Source organism: Ahaetulla prasina, chromosome 4 (assembly GCF_028640845.1).
Source record: "Ahaetulla prasina isolate Xishuangbanna chromosome 4, ASM2864084v1, whole genome shotgun sequence".
Lineage (NCBI taxonomy): Eukaryota > Metazoa > Chordata > Lepidosauria > Squamata > Colubridae > Ahaetulla > Ahaetulla prasina.
In genome coordinates, this window is record NC_080542.1 from 144,684,907 (window position 1) to 144,705,985 (window position 21,079).

The 21,079-nt window shown below is 43.1% G+C and overlaps 1 protein-coding gene across 2 annotated transcripts in view; it reads right to left on the reverse strand.

Annotated features, from left to right (window-relative positions):
• PLCD1 (phospholipase C delta 1) overlaps nucleotides 1-21,079 on the reverse strand; it is a 99,610-nt gene that overhangs the window by 36,449 nt on the left and 42,082 nt on the right. For both annotated transcript variants that reach the window (XM_058183287.1, XM_058183286.1), the window contains exons 2-3: nucleotides 18,298-18,462; nucleotides 3,143-3,371 (exon numbers count right to left, since the gene is read on the reverse strand). In XM_058183287.1, the coding sequence (XP_058039270.1) occupies nucleotides 3,143-3,371; nucleotides 18,298-18,462 (394 nt within the window). The remainder of the gene's footprint in view (nucleotides 1-3,142; nucleotides 3,372-18,297; nucleotides 18,463-21,079) is intronic.

Genomic DNA, 21,079 nt, shown 5'->3' on the forward strand with positions numbered 1-21,079 from the left:
GCACACCGGCCGCTTGGTCTTCCGGTTTCTGGCTCAAATGCGCATACAAAGACCAGGTGGCTGGTGCGCATGCGCATGCCGGAAACGAAGAGCAGCCACCCAGCGTCCATGTGAACGCCGGGCGGCTGCTCTTCTGGTTCCCAGCGCACCTGGTCTTCCAGTTTCTGGCGTGTATGCCTCCATGAAGATCAGGTGGCAGGTGCGCATGGATGCGCTGGGAAACCGGAAGATTATCTTCCCGGTGCGCTCATGTGCACAGTGCAGCTGATCTTCCAGTTTCTGGCGCTTCCGCGCCTGTGAACTCAGAAGAGCAACGGGGCGATGGCTCACGTGCCCGGAGAGATTGCTCTGCGTGTCACTTCTGGCATGCGTGCCATAGGTTCGCCCTCACAGCCCTAACATAAAACCTCTGAAATGGCATCACAGCATGTCTCCGTGATGTACTTCAGATTTGGTCTACATGTAGTCCTCAACCTACAACAGTTCGTTTAGTGACGATTTGAAGTTACAGTGGCACTGAATATAAAGACTGATGTCCAGTTGTCACACTGAATGATGGTTACATGGTCTCTACAGGTCATGTGATCGAAATTCAGACTCTTGGCAACTGACTCATATTATTATAACACTTGCAATGTTCTGGAGAGATATATTGGGAAAGGTTTCATGTTAGCAAACAGAACTGGTATAGAGTCACATAAGTCATGGGATCACCTTTCGCAATCTTTTGACAAGTACTGGTAGTCCTCAACATACGACCACAATTGAGCCCAAAATTTACGTGGCTAAGTGAGAAAGTTGTTAACTGAGTTTTGCCCTACTTTACTTGCCAAAGTAAAGTTACTTAAAGTTACTTTACTTGCCAAAGTTAAGTTAGTAACACAGTGGCTAAGTGTATCCCCATTGACTTTGCTTGTCAGAAATTGCAAAATGTGATCACATGATCCCGGAAACTGTGATAAATAGGAGTCAGTTGTCAAGCATCTGAATTAAATCACATGACCATGGGGATGCTGCAATGGTTATAAGTGCGATACATGGTCATAAGAAGAGGTGGGCTGCTGCCGGTTTGGACAAGTTCGGGTGAACCGTTAGTTGCGACCCTTCGCTGGGCCCACTCACCGACCATGGCACTCTTGGTGGGTTACAAATTTTTTTACTACTGGTTCTGTGGGTGTGGCTTGGTGGGCGTGGCTTAGTGGGCATGGCAGGGGAAGGATACTGTAAAATCTCCATTCCCACCCCACTCCAGGGGAAGGTTACTGCAAAATCCCCATTTCCTCCTGATCAGCTTGGACTCGGGAGACAGAGAATAGACGGGGCCAGTCAGAATTTTTACTACCGGTTCTCCGAACTACTCAAAATTTCCGCTACCGGTTCTCCAGAACTGTTCAGAACCGGCTGAAACCCACCTATGATCGCGTCCTATATAATCACTGGTTTTTCGATGCCCTCACATTTCGGTTCAGGGCAAACTGATTGTTACAGTATGTGACACCCACCTCCGCGCATAAGCCATTTTTTTCCAGTCACTAAGCGAACTGTTGTAAGTTGAGGACAACCTGTAAAGACAATGGGAAAGCCAGATTCACTTAACAACTATGTTGCTAACTTAACAACTGCAGTCTTTCACTTAACAACTGTGGCAAGAAAGTTCATAAAACGCAGCAAAATTCACCTAACGAATTTCTCCTTTAGGAACAAAAATATTGGGGTCAGTTATGGTCACAGGTTGAGGACTACCTGTACTGTAGATGTATCAGCTTTTCCCAACCTGGTGCAATCCCAGTAATTTCAAATTCCATCATTTCATCGAAGTGTGTTCCATTGGCTCCTCCACCCTCCCTTAAACAAACACACCAAGTTAAATATAATCCCAGTAATTATAACCTCAGAGAAAACTTTGGCCAGGAGATAAATATAGTCATAGTAAACTTGGCCAAGGCTCAGTTTGGAAATTATGGGCTCCAACAGACTTGAATGAGGCTAAATCGCGAAGTTGCAAGCTTGGTTCAAAGAGAAAGTAAATTTAGACGATCTTAACTGGAACACTGGCAAATCTTGGGAAAGCATTACAGGGCATTTTACTCCCCAAAATGGGCTTAATTAGAAGCTAAGATTTCACAAGTGCCACTTGCTCAAAATGTTTTTGCCTATTTTTGCTCGATTTACAATCGAGCCAACTCTTTTCACTGCTAAGCAAGACAGTGAGTGAGTTTTGCACCGTTTTACAACCTTTCTTGCCACAAGTTAAGTGAATCGCTGCTGTTGTTCAGTTAGCGACATGGTTGTTAAGTGAATCGTGCCTCCCCATTGACTTTGCTTGACAGAAGGTCACAAACACTGATCACGTGACTAGGTGACTCTATACCTGTTATGTTGGCTTGCATTCATTATTTATTTATTTGTCAATCATATATAAAGGTAAAAGTATAAACATAATTTGGATACATGAAAAAAGTAAGTAAAAAGGAATATTAGGACAGGGAAGGTAGGCACGCTGGTGCACTTATGCACGCCCCTTACAGACCTCTTAGGAATTGGGGGAGGTCAACAGTAGACAACTTAAGCTTAAAGTTTTTGGGGTTTGGGGAAGAAACTACAGAGTCAGGTAGTGCATTCCAGGCATTGACCACTGTTACTGAAGTCATATTTCCTGCAATCAAGTTTGGAGCGGTTTACCTTGAGTTTGTATCTATTATTTGCTCGTGTATTGTTGTGGTTGAAGCTGAAGTAGTCATTAAACCTGAGATTTCCCAACTTCTACACATGTAAAATAAGAGCCGGAATCCTGCAGACAGAAGGACCCTTGCTGAGAATTCTGGGAGTTGAAGTCCATCCGTCTAATTGCCACTATTGAGAAAGGCAGTGTTTTTCAATCTTGGCAACTTTAAGATGTGTGGACTTCAACTCCCAGAATTCTTTGCAAGGACCATTCAGGCTAGGGAATTCTGGGCGTTGAAGTCCATGCATTTTAAAGTTGCCAAGATTGAAAAAGGGGCCATAGAGAATTTAGCTACAGAAAGACAGTCCCATATTCTTTCGAGGAAAGTTAGCATAAAGTATAAAATACAATATATATCGCTCATCCCACCCACCCCGAAATTCTTCTCAAATGTACAGACTTTAAACAAAAGGATACTGTTGTAATTTCTGCCTCTGGCTCATTGAATTGCTTTTTGCAATGATTTTTCCCAAGCCGGACACCCAGTGAGTTGCATCCGTTTCAGAGCCAGCAATGAGGTCCAAGTTTTTCTTCTGATCTTTGAAGATGATAGAGAAACAACGAACTTCAGGGACATCCTTCGCATATTTTTCCATCCCTTCAGTCTTATGACCTGGCCTGACATCTTGGATTTCTTCAATGGAGACTGTAGGAGCAAACCCAACATTTGTCATCAGAGGCACGCAATAAACCTGGTTATTATTAGATGGTTAGCGTTATCTGTAGCAACCACATAGAATCCTAGGGTTGGGAGGGAACTTTTTATCCCCCCCCTTTCTCACACACATACACATCTATCTATCCCCTCTCTCATCTATCTATCTATCTATCTATCTATCTATCTATCTATCTATCTATCTATCTATCTATCTATCATCCCTCTATTAATCATCTATCATTTATCATTTATTTATTATTTATCTTTTCTCTCTATCTGAATCTCTCCATCATCTATCATTTATTTATTCTCTATTCTATCTATCTATCTATCTATCTATCTATCTATCTATCTATCTATCTATCTATCTATCTATCTATCATCCCTCTATTGATCATCTATCATTTATCATTTATTTATTATTTATCTATCTCTTCTCTCTATCTGTATCCATCATCTATCATTTATCTATTCTCCTATCTATCTATCTATCTATCTATCTATCTATCTATCTATCTATCATCCCTCTATTGATCACCTATCATTTATCATTTATTTATTATTTATCCATCTATAATCTATCTTTTCTCTCTATCTGTATCTCTCCATCAAGTATCTATTTTCTATCTGTCTGTCTGTCTGTCTGTCTGTATCAGCTATCATGTATCTAAAAGCCAGCAACTTTACTAGTACACCGAATTGGTTCTCAAATTATAGAAACAAACCTCAAAATACCCCACTTAATGTCCTTCAGTTTTGAAAACCAAATCTGAATTCTGAAAAGGAACTTTCAAATCAGTTTCTCATTGTTGTTTTAGATCTTGTTTAAATGGATCACAATGCTGGTTATTTAGATGGCTTTCCGAGTGCATTAGTTTGTAAGCCTGCGCAGAAGCACATTTGCAGTTCAAATTATATAAAAACTGAGAATCTGAGTTCATTATTTGCAAATAGTCCCCCATTTCGCCATGTGGATGAATAGATGATCAGGAACAAAAAAAAACATTTCTTCTTAGAGTTCCAAATTAATGCATTTTATAACAAACATTTATTTTAAGGCTGGACTTAAAATGGATTTCCCTTTCCTGGCCTTTGATTGCTTTATCCTTCCTGACTTTATCTAATCCGGGACCCCATCCTGTGTTAGCAAATTCCATTGCTTAGCTTCTCCAGCTGGCCAGATAAGATGTCAGCCATTATCCAAGTAAGCCAAGGATAATTCTTAGAAAACGCATAGCCAGATGATACAGCTGTAGAGATTTGCTTCCCCACGCAGAGCCACAAAGAACCTCCAGGCTGTTCATCATGTTTTTCTTTTACGATAATCTCCCATTTTCCGGTTATCTGCAGGAAGAGCTGATAAAAGTTTTAGACTTTCAACTTTGAACTGCAGTTAGTTCTTGGCTTACAACTGTAAGCTGGCCATTACAGATAGCCCTCGACTTAAAACCATTTTTTAAAATGACTGTTCAAGATTACAACTGCACAGAAAAAGTGACTTGTGATTGTTTTTCATACTTAGAACCATTGCAGCATCCCCAGGGTCAGGTTACAGTGTCATAAGATCAAGTCATCCCCTTTTGCAACCTTCTGATAAGCAAAGTCAACGGGGAAGCTGGATAGCCGTGTTGCTAACCTAACAACTGCTGTGATTCGCTTAATACAGGGGTAGTCAACTTTTTAATATCTACCACCCACTTTTGTATCTCTGTTAGTAGTAAAATTTTCTAACCGCCCACCGGTTCGGGGGGGAGATGTGCGAGCTATTCTGGGACGAGACTCTTTTGTTTGCAGTAGCAGTATAGCGCCATTTAGTTTCAATTACATAACGTGAACTAAATTTATACGCGGGCAATACAAATAGTACATTTTCAGAAATTTAAATTGTCACGGGGAATTTTATGAAAACCTAATGAAAATGTTTTTAAATAATGCTATGAATTTTTTTAAAAAAAGTCAATTAAATTAAAAAAAAAAGGAAAGTGCTTCAGTTTCGGACAAAACCCCTATCACCCACCATGAAAGCTGGAACGCCCACTAGTGGGAGGTAAGGACCAGGTTGACTACCACTGGTTTAACAGCTGTGCCAAGAAAGGTTGAAAATAGTACATAATTCACTTAGTAACTGTCTTGTTTAGCAACAAACTTCGAGCTCAGTCGTGGTTGTAAGTCAAGGACTACCAAAAACTAAATACATACTAGATGAACATTACCTTACAGACGACCCCCATCCCGTTAAAGACCTTGGAGTTTTCATGTCAAATGATCTAAGTGCCAAAGCCCACTGCAACTACATAGCAAAAAAAGCTCTAAGAGTTGTAAACCTAATTTTGCGTAGCTTCTTTTCCAAAAACACTACACTACTAACCAGAGCATATAAAACATTTGCTAGACCAATTCTAGAATACAGCTCACCTGTTTGGAACCCTCACCACATCTCTGACATCAATACAATTGAACGTGTCCAGAAATATTTTACAAGAAGAGTTCTCCATTCCTCTGAAAACAATAAAATACCCTATCCCACCAAACTTGAAATCCTAGGCTTAGAAAACTTGGAACTCCGTCGCCTTCGACATGACCTAAGCTTAATCCACCAGCCCAACTTCCATCTTTTATTCCATCTAACTGTTGCCCTACTGGCCTTTTGGCCGTTGGTTTGTGACTGTCCTAGTTCTGCCCGCCGTCCGCGATACCAGCTAGCGACCTGGGAACTCCTTTCTCCCCGCTGTTATTTAGATCTTTATGCATGAAATATACGGCTGCCGAACTTCTTCGACTGCGAGGTTCCCCCGCCTCGCAGGAATGGCCGTCTGGGTTATCAAGGGCCGGCCTTAACGAGGGGTCTTGGGACCCGGAGAGGTGGCATGCGAGAAAGAAGAATTTATGGGGTTTTGTACATAGGTTTTTTAATAAGGGTTTTTTAAAGGGAGGGAGGGAAGTGACAGGTGGGGGGAAGAACCCGTCGGGGAGGGTAGGTCCAGTCCCAGTTCACGGCGTTTTTTCACCAGGTCCGAGGGAGGGGGGTGAGGGGTATGTTCCAGACGTGGAAGTTGGTTCCATCTGTACGGTAAGTGGGAGGGGCAGATATGGCAGAAGCAAGGGGCCATATCGTTTGTTGGGAGCACGTGTTCACTGTTTAAAAGCGATCACGTGCTCCGGCCTCCCAGTCTTTTCCCGTTCCCCGGAAGGCCAAGATCCTCAGAGCCCGGGCCTCCGGTTGATGTTGTGTAATGCCCAGTCCGTGGTTAACAAGGCCCCCCTGATTTGTGATCTTATTCAGGGGGAGTCCACGGACTTTATGGGCATTACGGAGACCTGGTTGGGCGCAGAAGGGGGGGGTGCCCCTAGTTGAACTGTGCCCTCCAGGTTTCCGAGCATTCCATCAACCGAGGGCTCAGGGTAGGGGTGGAGGGGTGGCGGTTGTAATGAAAGAGGGTCTGGAGCCGAGAGAGACCACTGTTCCTCAGATAGCCAGCTGTGAATCCCTTCTTGTGAAGTGGGGCCATAAGAATCAGATGGGTCTGTTGATCCCGTACCTGGCTCCTTGCTACGTGACTACAGCCCTGCCTGAGCTGCTGGAGGTGCTTGCCGGGGTGGCTGTTGAGATCCCCAGACTTTTGGTCATTGGTGATTTCAACTTGTCATCGGCCGGCTTGTCGTCAACAGTGGTTCAGGAGTTCCAGGCTTCCATGAAGGCCTTGGACCTGATTCAAGTAACGGATGGCCCCACTCACATGGGGGGATCCGCGCTGGACCTGATTTATATCTCTGGACAGTGGTTTAATGATCTGGTAGTAAGAGATTTAGTGACGATACCGGTGTCATGGTCAGATCATTTTCTCCTCCGCCTAGACTTTCAGACCGCTACTCACCACTGCGGGGAGACGGAACAAATGTGTTGGTTCCGTCCCAGGCGCCTGATGGACCCGGAGAGGTTCCAGACGGAGCTTGGGCCGTTTCCTGAGGATCTTGCCCACGGCACGACCGAAGAACTAGTGGCGGCCTGGGAACGGGCCGCGGCTGGGGCTTTGGACCGTGTCGTGCCTTTGCGGCCTCTGACCCGGCGCAGATCTCAATTAGCTCCTTGGTTCTCTGAGGAGCTGAGAGAGATGAAACGCCGGAGAAGACACCTATAGAGTGTCTGGAGGTCCAGCCGTTCCGAAGCTGATCGGACACTAGTTAGGTCTTTCTCAAAGACCTACCTAGTGGCACTGAGGGTGGCGAGGCGTTCCTATGCTTCCTCTCTCATTGCATCAGCAGATAACCGCCCAGCCGCCCTGTTTCGGGTGACCGTTCCCTCCTTCACCAGGGGGGATGGGATGACCCCTTACAGGGACGTGCCAAAGAGTTTAGCGGTTATCTATACGATAAAATCGCTCAGCTTCGGGATAGCTTGGACCAAGATTGCGATGATCCGGATGAGATGACTGAGGCGCGTCTTGTTGATGTTGTTTGGGATGAGTTTGATTCTGTGGCTCTCGAGGACGTGGACAGGTTGCTGGGGAGGCTGCATGCATGCCACTACATGTTTACTGGACCCGTGCCCCTCCTGGCTGGTGCTGGCCACTCAGGAGGTGACACGAGGCTGGCTCCGGGGTATTATAAATGCTTCTTTGATGGAGGGGATCTTTCCCGCCGCCTTGAAAGAGGCGGTGGTGAGACCCCTCCTCAAGAAGCCTTCCCTGGACCCAGCTATTTTGGGTAACTGTCGTCCAGTCTCCAACCTTCACTTTGTGGCGAAGCTTGTAGAGAGTGTGGTGGCATGGCAGTTCCCTCAGTAACTGGAGGAAGCTGTCTATCTAGACCCGTTCCAGTCCGGCTTCCGGCCCAGGTATAGCACGGAGACAGCTTTGGTCGCGTTGGTGGATGACCTCTGGAGGGCCAGGGATAGGGGTTGCTCCTCTGCCCTGGTCCTGTTGGATCTCTCATCGGCTTTTGATACCATCGACCATGGTATCCTGCTGCGCCGGTTGAAGGGGTTGGGAGTGGGAGGCACCGTTTATCGGTGGTTCTCCTCCTACCTCTCCGACCGGTCGCAGACGGTGTTGACAGGGGGGCAGAGATCGACCGCGAGGCGCCTCACTTGTGGGGTGCCGCAGGGGTCGATTCTCTCGCCTCTCCTGTTCAACATCTAAATGAAGCCGTTGGGCGAGGTCATCAGTGGCTTTGGGGTGAGTTATCATCTGTACGCTGATGATACCCAGCTGTACTTCTCCACCCCAGGCCACCCCAGCGAAGCTGTCGAAGTGCTGTCCCATTGTTTGGAGGCCGTACGGGTCTGGATGGGGAGAAACAGACTCAGACTCAATCCATCCAAGACGGAGTGGCTGTGGATGCCGGCATCCCGGTACAGTCAGCTGCAACCGCGGCTGACTGTTGGGGGCGAGTCACTGGCCCCAACGGAAAGGGTGTGCAACTTGGGCGTTCTCCTGGATGGACGGCTGTCGTTTGAAGATCACTTGACGGCCGTCTCCAGGAGAGCTTTTTACCAGGTCCGCCTGGTCTGCCAGTTGCGCCCCTTTCTTGACCGGGATGCCTTATGCACGGTCACTCATGCTCTCGTCACTTCTCGCCTGGATTATTGCAATGCTCTCTACATGGGGCTACCCCTGAAGTGCACTCGGAGACTTCAGTTAGTCCAGAATGCAGCTGCGCGGGTGATTGAGGGAGCACCACGTTGCTCCCGGGTAACACCACTCCTGCGCAGTCTGCACTGGCTATCTGTGGTCTTCCGGGTGCGCTTCAAGGTTTTGGTTACCATCTTCAAAGCGCTCCATGGCTTAGGGCCCGGGTACTTACGGGACCGCCTGCTGTTTCCACATGCCTCCCACCGACCCCTACACTCTCACAGAGAGGGTCTTCTCAGGGTGCCGTCCGCCAAACAGTGTCGGCTGGTGGCCCTCAGGGGAAGGTCCTTCTCTGTGGGAGCACCTACCCTCTGGAACGAACTTCCCCCCGGTTTACGCCAATTGCCTGACCTTCGGACCTTTCGCCGGGAACTGAAAACTTATTTATTTATCCAAGCGGGACTGGCCTGATTTTTAAACTCTAAATTTTAAATTTTTTAATTGCAATTTTATTGGGTATTTTATATGGTCAATTGGACGGTTTTAATTTCGGCCTTTTATTGAATAAGCTTTTTAATTGTTATTTTAGTGTGTATATTAATTGTTTTAAATGAAGGCTGTACACCACCCTGAGTCCTTCGGGAGAAGGGCGGTATAAAAGTTTAATTAAATAAATAAATAAATAAATAATAAATAACTCACAGAATCATCTATTGTAATGTCCTTCCTGTTAAAGACTACTTCAGCTTTAATTGCAATAATACTAGAGCAACTAATAGATTTAAACTTAATGTCAACCGCTTTAATCTAGACTGCAGAAAATATGACTTCTGTAACAGAATCATCAGTGCTTGGAATACTTTACCTGACTCTGTGGTCTCTTCCCATAATCCTAAAAGCTTTATCCAAAAACTTTCTATTATTGACCTCACCCCATTCCTAAGAGGTCTGTAAGGGGCGTGCATAAGCGCACAGACGTGCCTACCGTTTCTGTCCTATTGTTTTTCTTTTCTTCTTCCTATATATATATGCTTATACCTCCTTATATTTACTCATATATGTGTTTATATACTATATAATCTTTTGTATGATATCTACATATATTGTTGTGACAAAATAAAATAAATAAAATAAATAAATACCTGAACAGTTGTACGTTATAATGGTCGTAATAACTATGTGACTAGACACAATTTTACTACCAATTTTGTGACAGTTGTTAAGGCAGCAGTCCCCAATCTTTCGTCTTGATAGCCTGGCAGGCGGGCAAGGCATGGTTCTAGGTGAGAGGCAGGGTCACAGAAGTGCGTGCAGCTTCATTTGTGCAAGCGGGGGCACCTGCTTACACAAATGGAACTTCGCACACACAAGACAGAGCCATGCACTCTGCGCAGTTCAATTCTGAACAGCTTGCAAACCGGTTTTGGGGCCACGGCTTGAAAACTGGGGATCCCTGTGTTGAGCGACCTTTATGGTTGTAGAGCAAATGCTGCTGTCGTAAGTCGAATGCCGCAGTCATTGTTCGCTATGGGCTGTTTTTACCCAAAATCAGAAGGAAATGCCCGTTTTCAACAAACGCCTTGTTGAAATCACATGACATCACGTGCAAGCGGCTACAAATCAGGCTGGTTTCCAAATGCGTAAAATGAAGTCATGTGACTGGGTGAGGCGCCTGCCTGTCAGAACTTTGCTACTGGGTTGTAAGTACATGGGTGGGGGGAGAGGTCTGTTGTAACTGCTAACATTCACTAACTGTTGTTCGTAACTCAAGGACTACCGGTATGCCTTTTTCACCATGTATTTTTGGTTGGGGAAGAGATATCGGGTCGAAGTACCAGATGATCGGCTGAAACATAGAATTAAAGCCGAAGTGACAAGCATTGGAAAAATGTTTTATGCAGTGTGAGAAAGTTTTGATCAAGACGGTTTGATAAAGCCAGGGAGCCTAGGACAACGCACCACACAACCCTCTGCTTCCTGGGCTGATGGAACGGAACAATTCACCGTATTCTGGAACCAAAAAAAAGAAAGAAAACAAACACCCCAAACACGGAAAACCAGTTAAGCAGCTTCACATAGAACAAGAATGTTCTAACAATAATTAGCTATTATCCATTGCAAGAAGATCACCCGAACTGATTACAAACAACGACATGACAAAGTAGCAACAAAGGTGCATAGGAAGATCTGCCAGAAATATCATTTGTCTGTAGACAAGAACTGGTGGAACCATAAAATAGAGAAAGTAAAGAAGAAAACGAAGAAGCTAAATTGCTCTGGGACTTTAGAATTCAAATAAACAAGCAATTCACATTTCACAATTGTCAATAAGAAACAAAAAACTCTGGATAGTGGATGTGGCAATATCTGGAGACAGCGGAACAGAAGCGAAAGAATGGGAGACATCACAAAATGCAAAGACTAACAAACAAAAGAACTACAACTGTGACGTAAGAAAACAAAGATAGTACCAATACAGGTAGTTCTCAAATTACAAACAATTCATTTAGTGCCTGTTCAAAGTTACAACAGCACTGAAAGAAGAGTTGAACTATGACCATCTTTCAAACTTACGACCATTGCAGCATTTCCATGGTCATGTGATCAAAATTCTGATGCTTGGCAACTGACTCATATTTATGACGGTTGTAGTGTCCTGGGATCATGTGGTTCTCTTTTTCAACCTTCTGACAAGCAAAGTTAATGAGGAAGCCAGATTCACTTAACAACTGTGTCTCTAAATTAACCGCTGCAGTGATTCACTTAACAACTGAGGCAAGAACAGTTGTAAAATGGAGTAAAATTCACTTAACAAATGTTTCATTTAGCAACATAAATTTTGGGCTCAATTGTGGTCATAAGTAGAGGACTACCTGTAGTAATAGGAACCTTGGATGCAATCCCAAAACATCTGGAGCACCACTGGAACACTATTGACATTGACAAAATCAATACTGGTCAATTGCAAAAAGCAACATTACTTGCTACAGCTTACATCCTGCCACAACATCTATAACACCATCAAGCATCCACATGTGCTTATCCCAGGTCCTTCGGAAGGACTCAGCAGGGGGATAAAAAGACTAAATCCAGGCTGACTATGCAGCAAACCATAATAATAATGGTGTAACCATAACCACCACTATGGCTATTGTTGACAGCATTATTATAATTATAAAAGCAGAATTCAGAACTTAGATCTAGAATTTGCAAAAAAGGGTTTAATGAAACTCTTTTTACTTTATCGGATTTGTGAATAGAAGACAAGTCAGGTACCCATTGAAGAAAGTAAAAAACCACAAGATGGTAGGCGGGGCTTAAAGATCAAAGCCCCGCCCCTTTTGTACATTCATGTACAATTTGTTTGCATTTTGCAAAGGAAAGGAAGGAGTTTTGCAAAGCAGAACGTGGCCAGGTTATTAACTGGGGCAGCAATTATGTGACAAGCAGACAATTATGTGAGACGCTTCTGTGCATGCGCAGAAGAGTGTTGATGACGTTTGGGTCAGTGGGCAGAGCCTCCCGCCGGTTTTACTACCGGTTCTATAGAACTGGTCCGAACCGGGAGCAATCCACCACTGATTCTGCCAGTTCAGGCAAACCAGTAATGGTGACTGTGGGAGGCTCCGCCCACCCGCCCGGAGGTAATGTGCGAGCAAAGAGCATGGTGGAAGGCCACGGACATGCGCAGAGGAGAGCGTGCATGCTCACATTTGCGAACCAGTAGGGAAGGTAAGTGAGTCCACCTCTGAAGGTGATCCTTCTAGATATAGTAGTAAAACAAAACTAGTTTTTTCAAACCAAGGAAGGTTGTTTCAAAGACTCAGAGAAAAAAGATAAAAGGGGGAAAAAACATTCCAAATGGAAAAATTCCCACAAACCCAATAATAACACCAAGAATGTCAAAAATGCAAGATCAAAAATTGTGAGACGTTAAGAACAGGGACCAAGAAAGAAAGATTGAGTTCCAGGGAGCATGTTGCCAAGATTATACCTAACTAGAAGACACTGAAGTTTCACTGCTGAATGAACTTGTTTAAATTTTAAAGCATATTTCACTGTTAAATAAACTGCGCTAGGTAGATTTCACTACCTAGTATAGTGAAATCTCCTGTGTTATAGCTTTGCTTTGTCTTTCCAAGATAGATAATATGGGTTGATGTGTGGATAATGATACTGAAAGCTAAGGTTATAAGGTTAATATACAATAGTCAATCTATTCTCTGAAACAGTTTTTCTCAACCTGGGCCATTTGAAAATAGGTGAACTTCAATTTCCAGAATCCCCAAGCCAGCACACTGGCTGGGAAATTCTGGGAGTTGAAGTACATGTCTTCAAATAGCCCAGGTTGAGAAACACTGTTCTAGAAGCATACATTGTGGTAACATGGACAGCCAATACATTTAATAAACAAACAGAGAACTTGAAAAAAAGAAACTAACATTCTCATGTCTTTGATGTAAATTGCAAAACTTTCCGGAAACTTAGGAAAAAGTGGTAGTAACAAGTAGTTCTCGACTTTGAACACAATTTAGAATAGAAATTCCACCGCTAAGCAAGGTAGCTGTTAAGTGATTATGTCTGATTTTATGACCTTTTTGGTTATTAGGGTAATCATTGCAGTTGTTAAGTGAATTATCTGGTTGTTAAGTGAATCTAGGTTTCCCATTGACTTTGATCCCTGGAAACCAGCTGGGAAGATTAGGATGCTATAACCATCATAGATACATGCTGGTTGCCAAGTGCTTAAATTTTGTCACCATGAGAATACTGCATTGGTCATATGTGCAAGGACTGACTGTAAGTCACATTTTTAGTGCTTTAGCTCTGAAAATTCAATAAATGAATGTCTGTGATATGAGATTAGAGTTGCAAAATTGGTTTTGCAAGACTCCAGATGACCACCAGAGGGAAGCAAACCATTAGATTTTCTGGATTTCTTTCCTGCCCTCTAGTGGTCAATTGGAAGTTTGAAGTCTCAATCAAACAGCCCTGAAGAAACACATTATCTGGAATTATTCGTTTGCAAATCCGTTTAACTATGGCAGTCGCTTTGACCTAATGGCAAACAGAAACAATTGTGCATAACAACAATTCTACTAAATACTTGAAAAACTAGATCAGGCTCAAGGGTGCCTGACATCTGGTATTTGCAGGAAATGTGCTGCAAATTTTCTTGTTATTTCAAAGTTACACCCTTATTTGCTTTGTTCTTGGGTGCCTTTTGAGTTTGTTTTCCTTGAAGGCTGATCACTAATAAATGAGGAAACGAAGATTAACAGGGAAAGTCAAATCAGATTTACGTGACTGGCTTTAAAAAATGCAGAGAAAAAACATGGGAAGGCTTTTTTAAAAAAATCAACATTCTTAAAGGCCAGATTGGGGAGCTGGCATGTACTTCCATGACTTTAAATATATTTTAAAGTCTCTAACTGGAGAATACTCAATTACACCTGCACTTAAAAGAAAATGAACTCAGAACAAGAGAATAATAGAGTTGGAAGGAACCCTCTTAACCTCCTGCTCAAGGAGGAACCCTATAAAATTCAAATAAATGGTTATCCAATCTCTTGTTATAAACCTCCAGGGTTGGAGTGGGGCACTGACTTATAGGGGCAGGGAGATAGCCATTCTGAGGCAGATTCCCAGACAGGTACGTGAAATGAGAAAGAAATATTATTTTTTATCAAGCAAATTGTACCAGAAGGGAGTGGGCTTCAGATGGCTGATGCCAGAGGGATTGATGATTTTCCGGGAGGGCATTATGAAAAAAATTAGTACAATTGCGGAGGCTGCGGCCTACGTGGAGGAACACAAAGCCCTCCTGGATTTAGATGACCCAGGAATTGAAGAAGGGGAGGTTATAGACCATGGGGCGGAGGCGGCTGCCGCTGTTGCGGCTCTGGAGTTGGGTCAGGCTGAACCCAGAGTTCTGAGATCCAAAACTAGGAAGTGATAAAGATATTTGGTATTGTGTTGGTTTTCCTTATTCTCTTTCGTATGATATTCTGATTATTCTTGACCCTTCCTTATTGTGTAAGATTGAAACTTAGCTACTTCGTATCACCTGCTTGCCATATGGCTGTTGTATGTGTTTAAAATTCTGAGTAAAATTCTTATCATGTATAAGAAAAATGAAAATTTACCATACCTGATATGTATTTACATAAATTTTTTTTTGACCAATAAAAACTTTTTATAACAAAAAAAAAAAAAAAACCTCCAGGGTTGGAGCACTCACAACTTCTGGAGGCAAGCCGTTCCACTGGTTAATTGTTCTCACTGTTAAGAAATAAATTCTAAGTTCTAAGTTTGCTTCTCTCCTTGATTAGTGTGAAAAGAAAGAGGACGCTTTTGAGGTCTGAGGTAATGTTTACATTTCGGACAGTGAATATAGATGGTTTGAGAAAGGATTGAAGGAATCCATTTATGCAATGTGGAAAAATCTTCTAACAGTAGACAATCTGCGTCCAAATTTTTTATGCTGTTCTTGCACCAATTCCCAGGAAAATCAAAACTACTTCACTGGTTCACCAGGAATATGGTCCACCCCAACCAACTTGTCCAGACTGAAGAAGCTACTTAGATAATAAGGGAAATGTCTGAAACCAAAAAAGGAAAAGAAGACCAGTTGCCCTGACTTCTACCTAGATATCCGAGAATATTCATTTAAAAAATGGAGAATATTGTTTTTAAGGCTAACTCAAACAGCGTGCAAATGTTTTTGGTGCTCCGGAATTCTGGAGATAGAAAAGAAGCAAAGGAAAGCAAAATTTAAAAAATGAATCAGAATTCTTTCCGGCACAAATTCTGCTATTAGGTGACCTTTTGTTCAGATAGAAGCAGACCCACAGGTATGACCACCAATTTTTCAACAATATTAGCAGCAAATACAGGTAGTCCTTGACGTATGACCACAATTGAGACCAGAATTTCTAAATAAGGTGTTTGTTAACCGAATCACGCCAAACTGTGTGATATTTTTGCCACGGTTGTTAAGCAAATCACGGCAGTTGTTAAGTGGATCACGTGGTCATTTAGCGAATTTAGCTTCCCCTGTTGACTTTGCTTTCAGCAAAGCCAGCTGGGAAGTTCACAAATGCGGAACATGTGACTCAGGAATGCGGCAACCGTTCTAAATATGTGCCAGGTGCCTGAATTTCACATAACCGGAGAGATGCAGTAATGGTTGTGTGAAGATTGGTGGTAAATCACTTTTTTTCAGTGCCACTGTCACTTTGCATAGTCACTAAACAAATGATTGACAATCGAGAACTACCTGTACTTTCTCAGTTATCTAATTTATGGCATACATTTTCAGATCAGAGAACTCTCGTCTGTCTCATCTCGCCTGGATTACTGCAATGCTCTCTACATGGGGCTCCCCTTGAAGGGCATCCGGAGGCTGCAGTTAGTTCAGAATGTGGCTGCGCGGGTTATAGAGGGAGCCCCTCGTGGCTCCCGTATGACACCAATCCTGCGCAGACTGCACTGGCTACCTGTGGCCTTCCGGGTGCGCTTCAAGGTTTTGGTGACCACCTTCAAAGCGCTCCATGGCATAGGGCCGGGCTATTTACGGGACCGCCGGGCTATTTACGGGACCGCCTACTGCTACCGAATACCTCTCACCGACCCGTGCGCTCTCACAGAGAGGGACTCCTCAGGGTGCCGTCAGCTAGGCAGTGTCGTCTGGCGACGCCCAGGGGAAGGGCCTTCTCTGTGGGGGCTCCCACCCTCTGGAACGAACTCCCCCCAGGACTCCGTCAACTTCCGGACCTCCGAACCTTCCGTCGCGAGCTCAAGACACATTTATTCATCTGTGCAGGACTGGCTTAGATTTTAAATTTATAGGGGTTTTAAATTGGTTTTAATATTTATATTTATATTTTTTAATAATTCGGCATTAGAATAAGTTTTTTAATGATTATCTTAATTTGTATATAAATGTTTTATGTGCCTGTGAACCGCCCTGAGTCCTTCGGGAGATAGGGCGGTATACAAATATGAATAATAAATAAATAAATAAATAAATAAACTACAGATGAAGGAGTGTCTTTCTCGATCTATCATCGAGCTAGCTAGCTAGCTAACTAGCTAGATCAGGGGTCTCCAACCTTGACAACTTTAAGACTTGTGGACTTCAACTCCCAGAATTCCTCAGCCAGCTTTGCTAGCTATCTGTCTTCTATCTATCATCTATCTATCTATCTATCTATCTATCTATCTATCTATCTATCTATCTATCTATCTATCTATCTATCTACCTACCTACCTACCTACCTACCTACCTACCTACCTATCTACTTACCTACCTACCTACCTACCTACCTGAATATTTTTCTCAACCAAACTGGGTCTACAAATTGTATTTGACAGGGCATCTTGATCAAAGACTGCTCAATCACACACCGCCCACCAAATGGCTGAATGCCAAAAAATTAAATACGTTGTGCAAGCTTAAATATTATTATTTTTACATCCATTCAAGGCTTATTTGGAACTACTGCATTAGATTCTATTTACCCTCTTGTGTGGGCTGGCAGCCACTCAAACCGCAATACGGTTTGTTGGCACAAACTAGTTCAATATTTAAAATAGATTTCTGGCACATTACAGAGGGTAGCTGGGTTGAGCTTCCTATTCATTTTCAGTCATGCAACTTCCTTAATAAAATAGGGGGACAGATAATATTCTTTCCTTATTCTATGGAAGATTCTCTGCCATCCAGGTCATGGCTGGCCCAAAAGTGCTTTTTCTTTTACTTCTCATCCAAGAAGTGACATCAATTCTGGCTGGATGGTGAGAAAATGGAAGGACAAGTTCTGAAAGAACGGAGGGCACAGATCAGTGGCGGGTTTCAAATTTTTTTACTACCGGTTATGTGGGTGTGGCTTGGTGGGCGTGGCATGGCATGGCATGGTGGGTGTGGCTTGGTGGGCGTGGCATTTCATCCCAATCAGCTGGGACTCGGGAGGCAGAGAATAGATGGGGGCGGGGCCAGTCAGAATTTTTACTACCGGTTTTCCGAACTACTCAAAATTTCCGCTACCGGTTCTCCAGAACTGGTCAGAACCGGCTGAAACCCACCTCTGCTGCAGATAAACACCAAGTGGCCTCAACAGCTCTCAGAGAACGTGCTAACGACCCAATGACTGCAAAGAAATACCATCCTTGCATCCCCACCCACCGCCCAGAAGAACTGATGAAGCTTCTTAGATGAGAAGAGAAACATCTTTTTCTTTTCCTCAAGGAAAAAAAACTGCCCAGCTGAGTTTTGAAAAAGCACCTTTGAGATAGCTCCGCTATAGAGTGGTTTACCCAGAAAGCGATATCCAGATACTTACAAAGCTGTGACTCTGGAGATCGAAGCATCTTCTTGGATTCCTGCCATATGGTCTTGCAGTCTTCCTGGAGCTTGTAAAATCTCTCTCTTCTCCAGGAAGTGGACTTGACTTTCAAGAGGTGACTTCCCCGCAGCAGGAACTTGAGGTCATGGTCGTCTTGCAAACCTGAGGAGCAACGACGTGACAATTAGCACACAGGTCTTGCTCTCCACATTTGAGGCATGCTAACTCCTGTACAGGTAATCCTTGACTTACAACCATTTCTTTTAGTGACCATTTGAAGTTACAACAGCACTGAAAAAAGGGACTTACTATCTATATATATATAAAAGTGAAAACCACTCACGCCGTAATCACAAAATCTCCAGAACCGTAAAGCCTACAAACTTGAAATTTGCCGCATATGTTCCTCTTGGCTTCTAGGTGCTCACTAAGAAAGGGTTTTTCGAAATGACCATCAACGCATTAGTATTTCCTATATTATGATTAACACGCTCTAATGCTAAGGTGTTCTACTCCCCTCCCCACCTGAAAAGAAATCTGTTCCAAATGCAAAACACAAGCAGAGGAGAGGAGTTTCAGTTTTACTTTCACAGCAGCAAGCAGCTTTACTATAGCAGCGGTCAGTCCATGAGAAAATTTTGGTGGTCCGCAGAAAAATTATTTGCATTTTTTATATTGCACTAAATACTATTTATCTTTTTAAAAAATTCATATTAGTGGTCCTCAGGATTTAAAATTATGAATTTAGTGATCCCTGAGGTCCAAAACTTTGGTGACCCATGTACTATAGAACAGTTGAGCTAAGCCACGGCCAGGCTCTTTCCTGTCTCCTTCTTGCTCATACAGCAAATACTGTTTGAGTTTCGAAACACCCCTCAACTCTCTCACACACTGACAAAACGCTAGCCAGATAAATACTGATGGTTGCTGCAGGCTGGGACATTCTACTCTCCCTCCCACTCTGTTCCAACTGCCAGTTGCATTATATTAACACACTCTGATGCTATGGAGTTACACATTCTACATTAAGTGTCAGGCTGTAAGTGTCAATTTATTAAGCCTGAGCACATAGTTTCGTAGCTGGCGTCCAGCTAGTATACTATAAAGGAGAAAGAACAAACTGAATATTATATGACATGGGAGTTATTTTATGAATGGTTGGAAAATAAAAATAGAAGTTAGAAATAAATTGAGATCAGTGAAATACAGAAAACATGTTAAGATAGAGAAGTAAACAATATGGTGATTCTTACTAATATAACTATTAAGATTATTATATTTAATATTATTATTATATTCTTATTAAAAGGTACGTTAAGAGGGAGAAATGAATAGATGTATTATGCTCATTATTATTATTGTAAGATTAGAGAATCAATATCAATGTAATGAGTACTGTTGTAAATTTTTACTGTTATTGCACAGAAATATTTGTACCCAGACGACACACTGTTTAATGGAAGATGGAATGTTTAAGTAAAAAAATTTAAAAAGTGACTTACAAACTGTACTCGCTCTTATGACCATTGTTGCATCCCCATCGTCATGGGATCAAAATTTAGTTTCTTGGCAACCGCCATGTATTTACGTGGTTGCAATGTTCCCGGGGTTACATGATTGTCATTTGAAATCTTCCAGCAAAATCAATGGGAGAAGCGGATTTTAGGGCCGGGTTATCTACGGGACCGCCTACTGCGACCAGATACCTCTCACCGACCCGTGCGCTCTCACAGAGAGGGACTCCTCAGGGTGCCGTCAGCTAGGCAGTGTCGGTTGGCGACGCCCAGGGGAAGGGCCTTCTCTGTGGGGGCTCCCACCCTCTGGAACGAACTCCCCCCAGGACTCCGTCAACTTCCTGACCTTCGAACCTTCCGTCGTGAGCTCAAGACACATTTATTCATCTGTGCAGGACTGGCTTAGATTTTTAAATTTAGAGGGGTTTTAAATTGATTTTAATATTTATATTTGATATTTATATTCCTATTTTTAATAATTCGGGCGCTAGAATAAGTTTTTTAAGGATTATTTTAATTTGTATATTGATATTGATGTTTTATATGCCTGTAAACCGCCCTGAGTCCTTTGGGAGATAAGGCGGTATATAAATTCGAATAATAAATAAATAAAATAAAATAAAAATTTGCATAATGACCATTTGATTCATTTAATAAATGCAGCAATTTGCTTAATATCCATGGTAAAAAGATCATAAAATTAGGTATGGCTCACTTAACAACCGCCTTGCTTAGTAATGGAAATTTTGGTCCCGATCGTGATTGTAAATCAAGGACTACCTGTATCAGGTGCGCAAAACTTCCACTGCTAAGCAAGAGACAGTTGCTAAATGAGTTTTACATCATTTTACAACCTTTCTTGCCACAGCTAAGGGAATTACTCTGCTAGTAATATAGTTGTTAGGTGAATCTGGCTTCCTCATTGACTATGCTTTTTAAAGGTAAAGATAAAGGTTCCCCTCGCACATACGTGCTAGTCATTCCCAACTCTGGGGGGCGGTGCTCATCTCCGTTTCAAAGCCGAAGAGCCAGCGCTGTCCGAAGACGTCTCCGTGGTCATGTGACCGACATGACTCAACGCCAAAGGCGCATGGAACGCTGTTACCTTCCCACCAAAGGTGGTCCCTAGTTTTTCTACTTGCATTTTTTACGTGCTTTCAAACTGCTAGGTTGGCAGAAGCTGGGACAAGTAACAGGAGCTCACCCCATTACACGGCAGCACTAGGGATGTGAACCGCCCAACTGCCGACCTTTCGATCGACAAG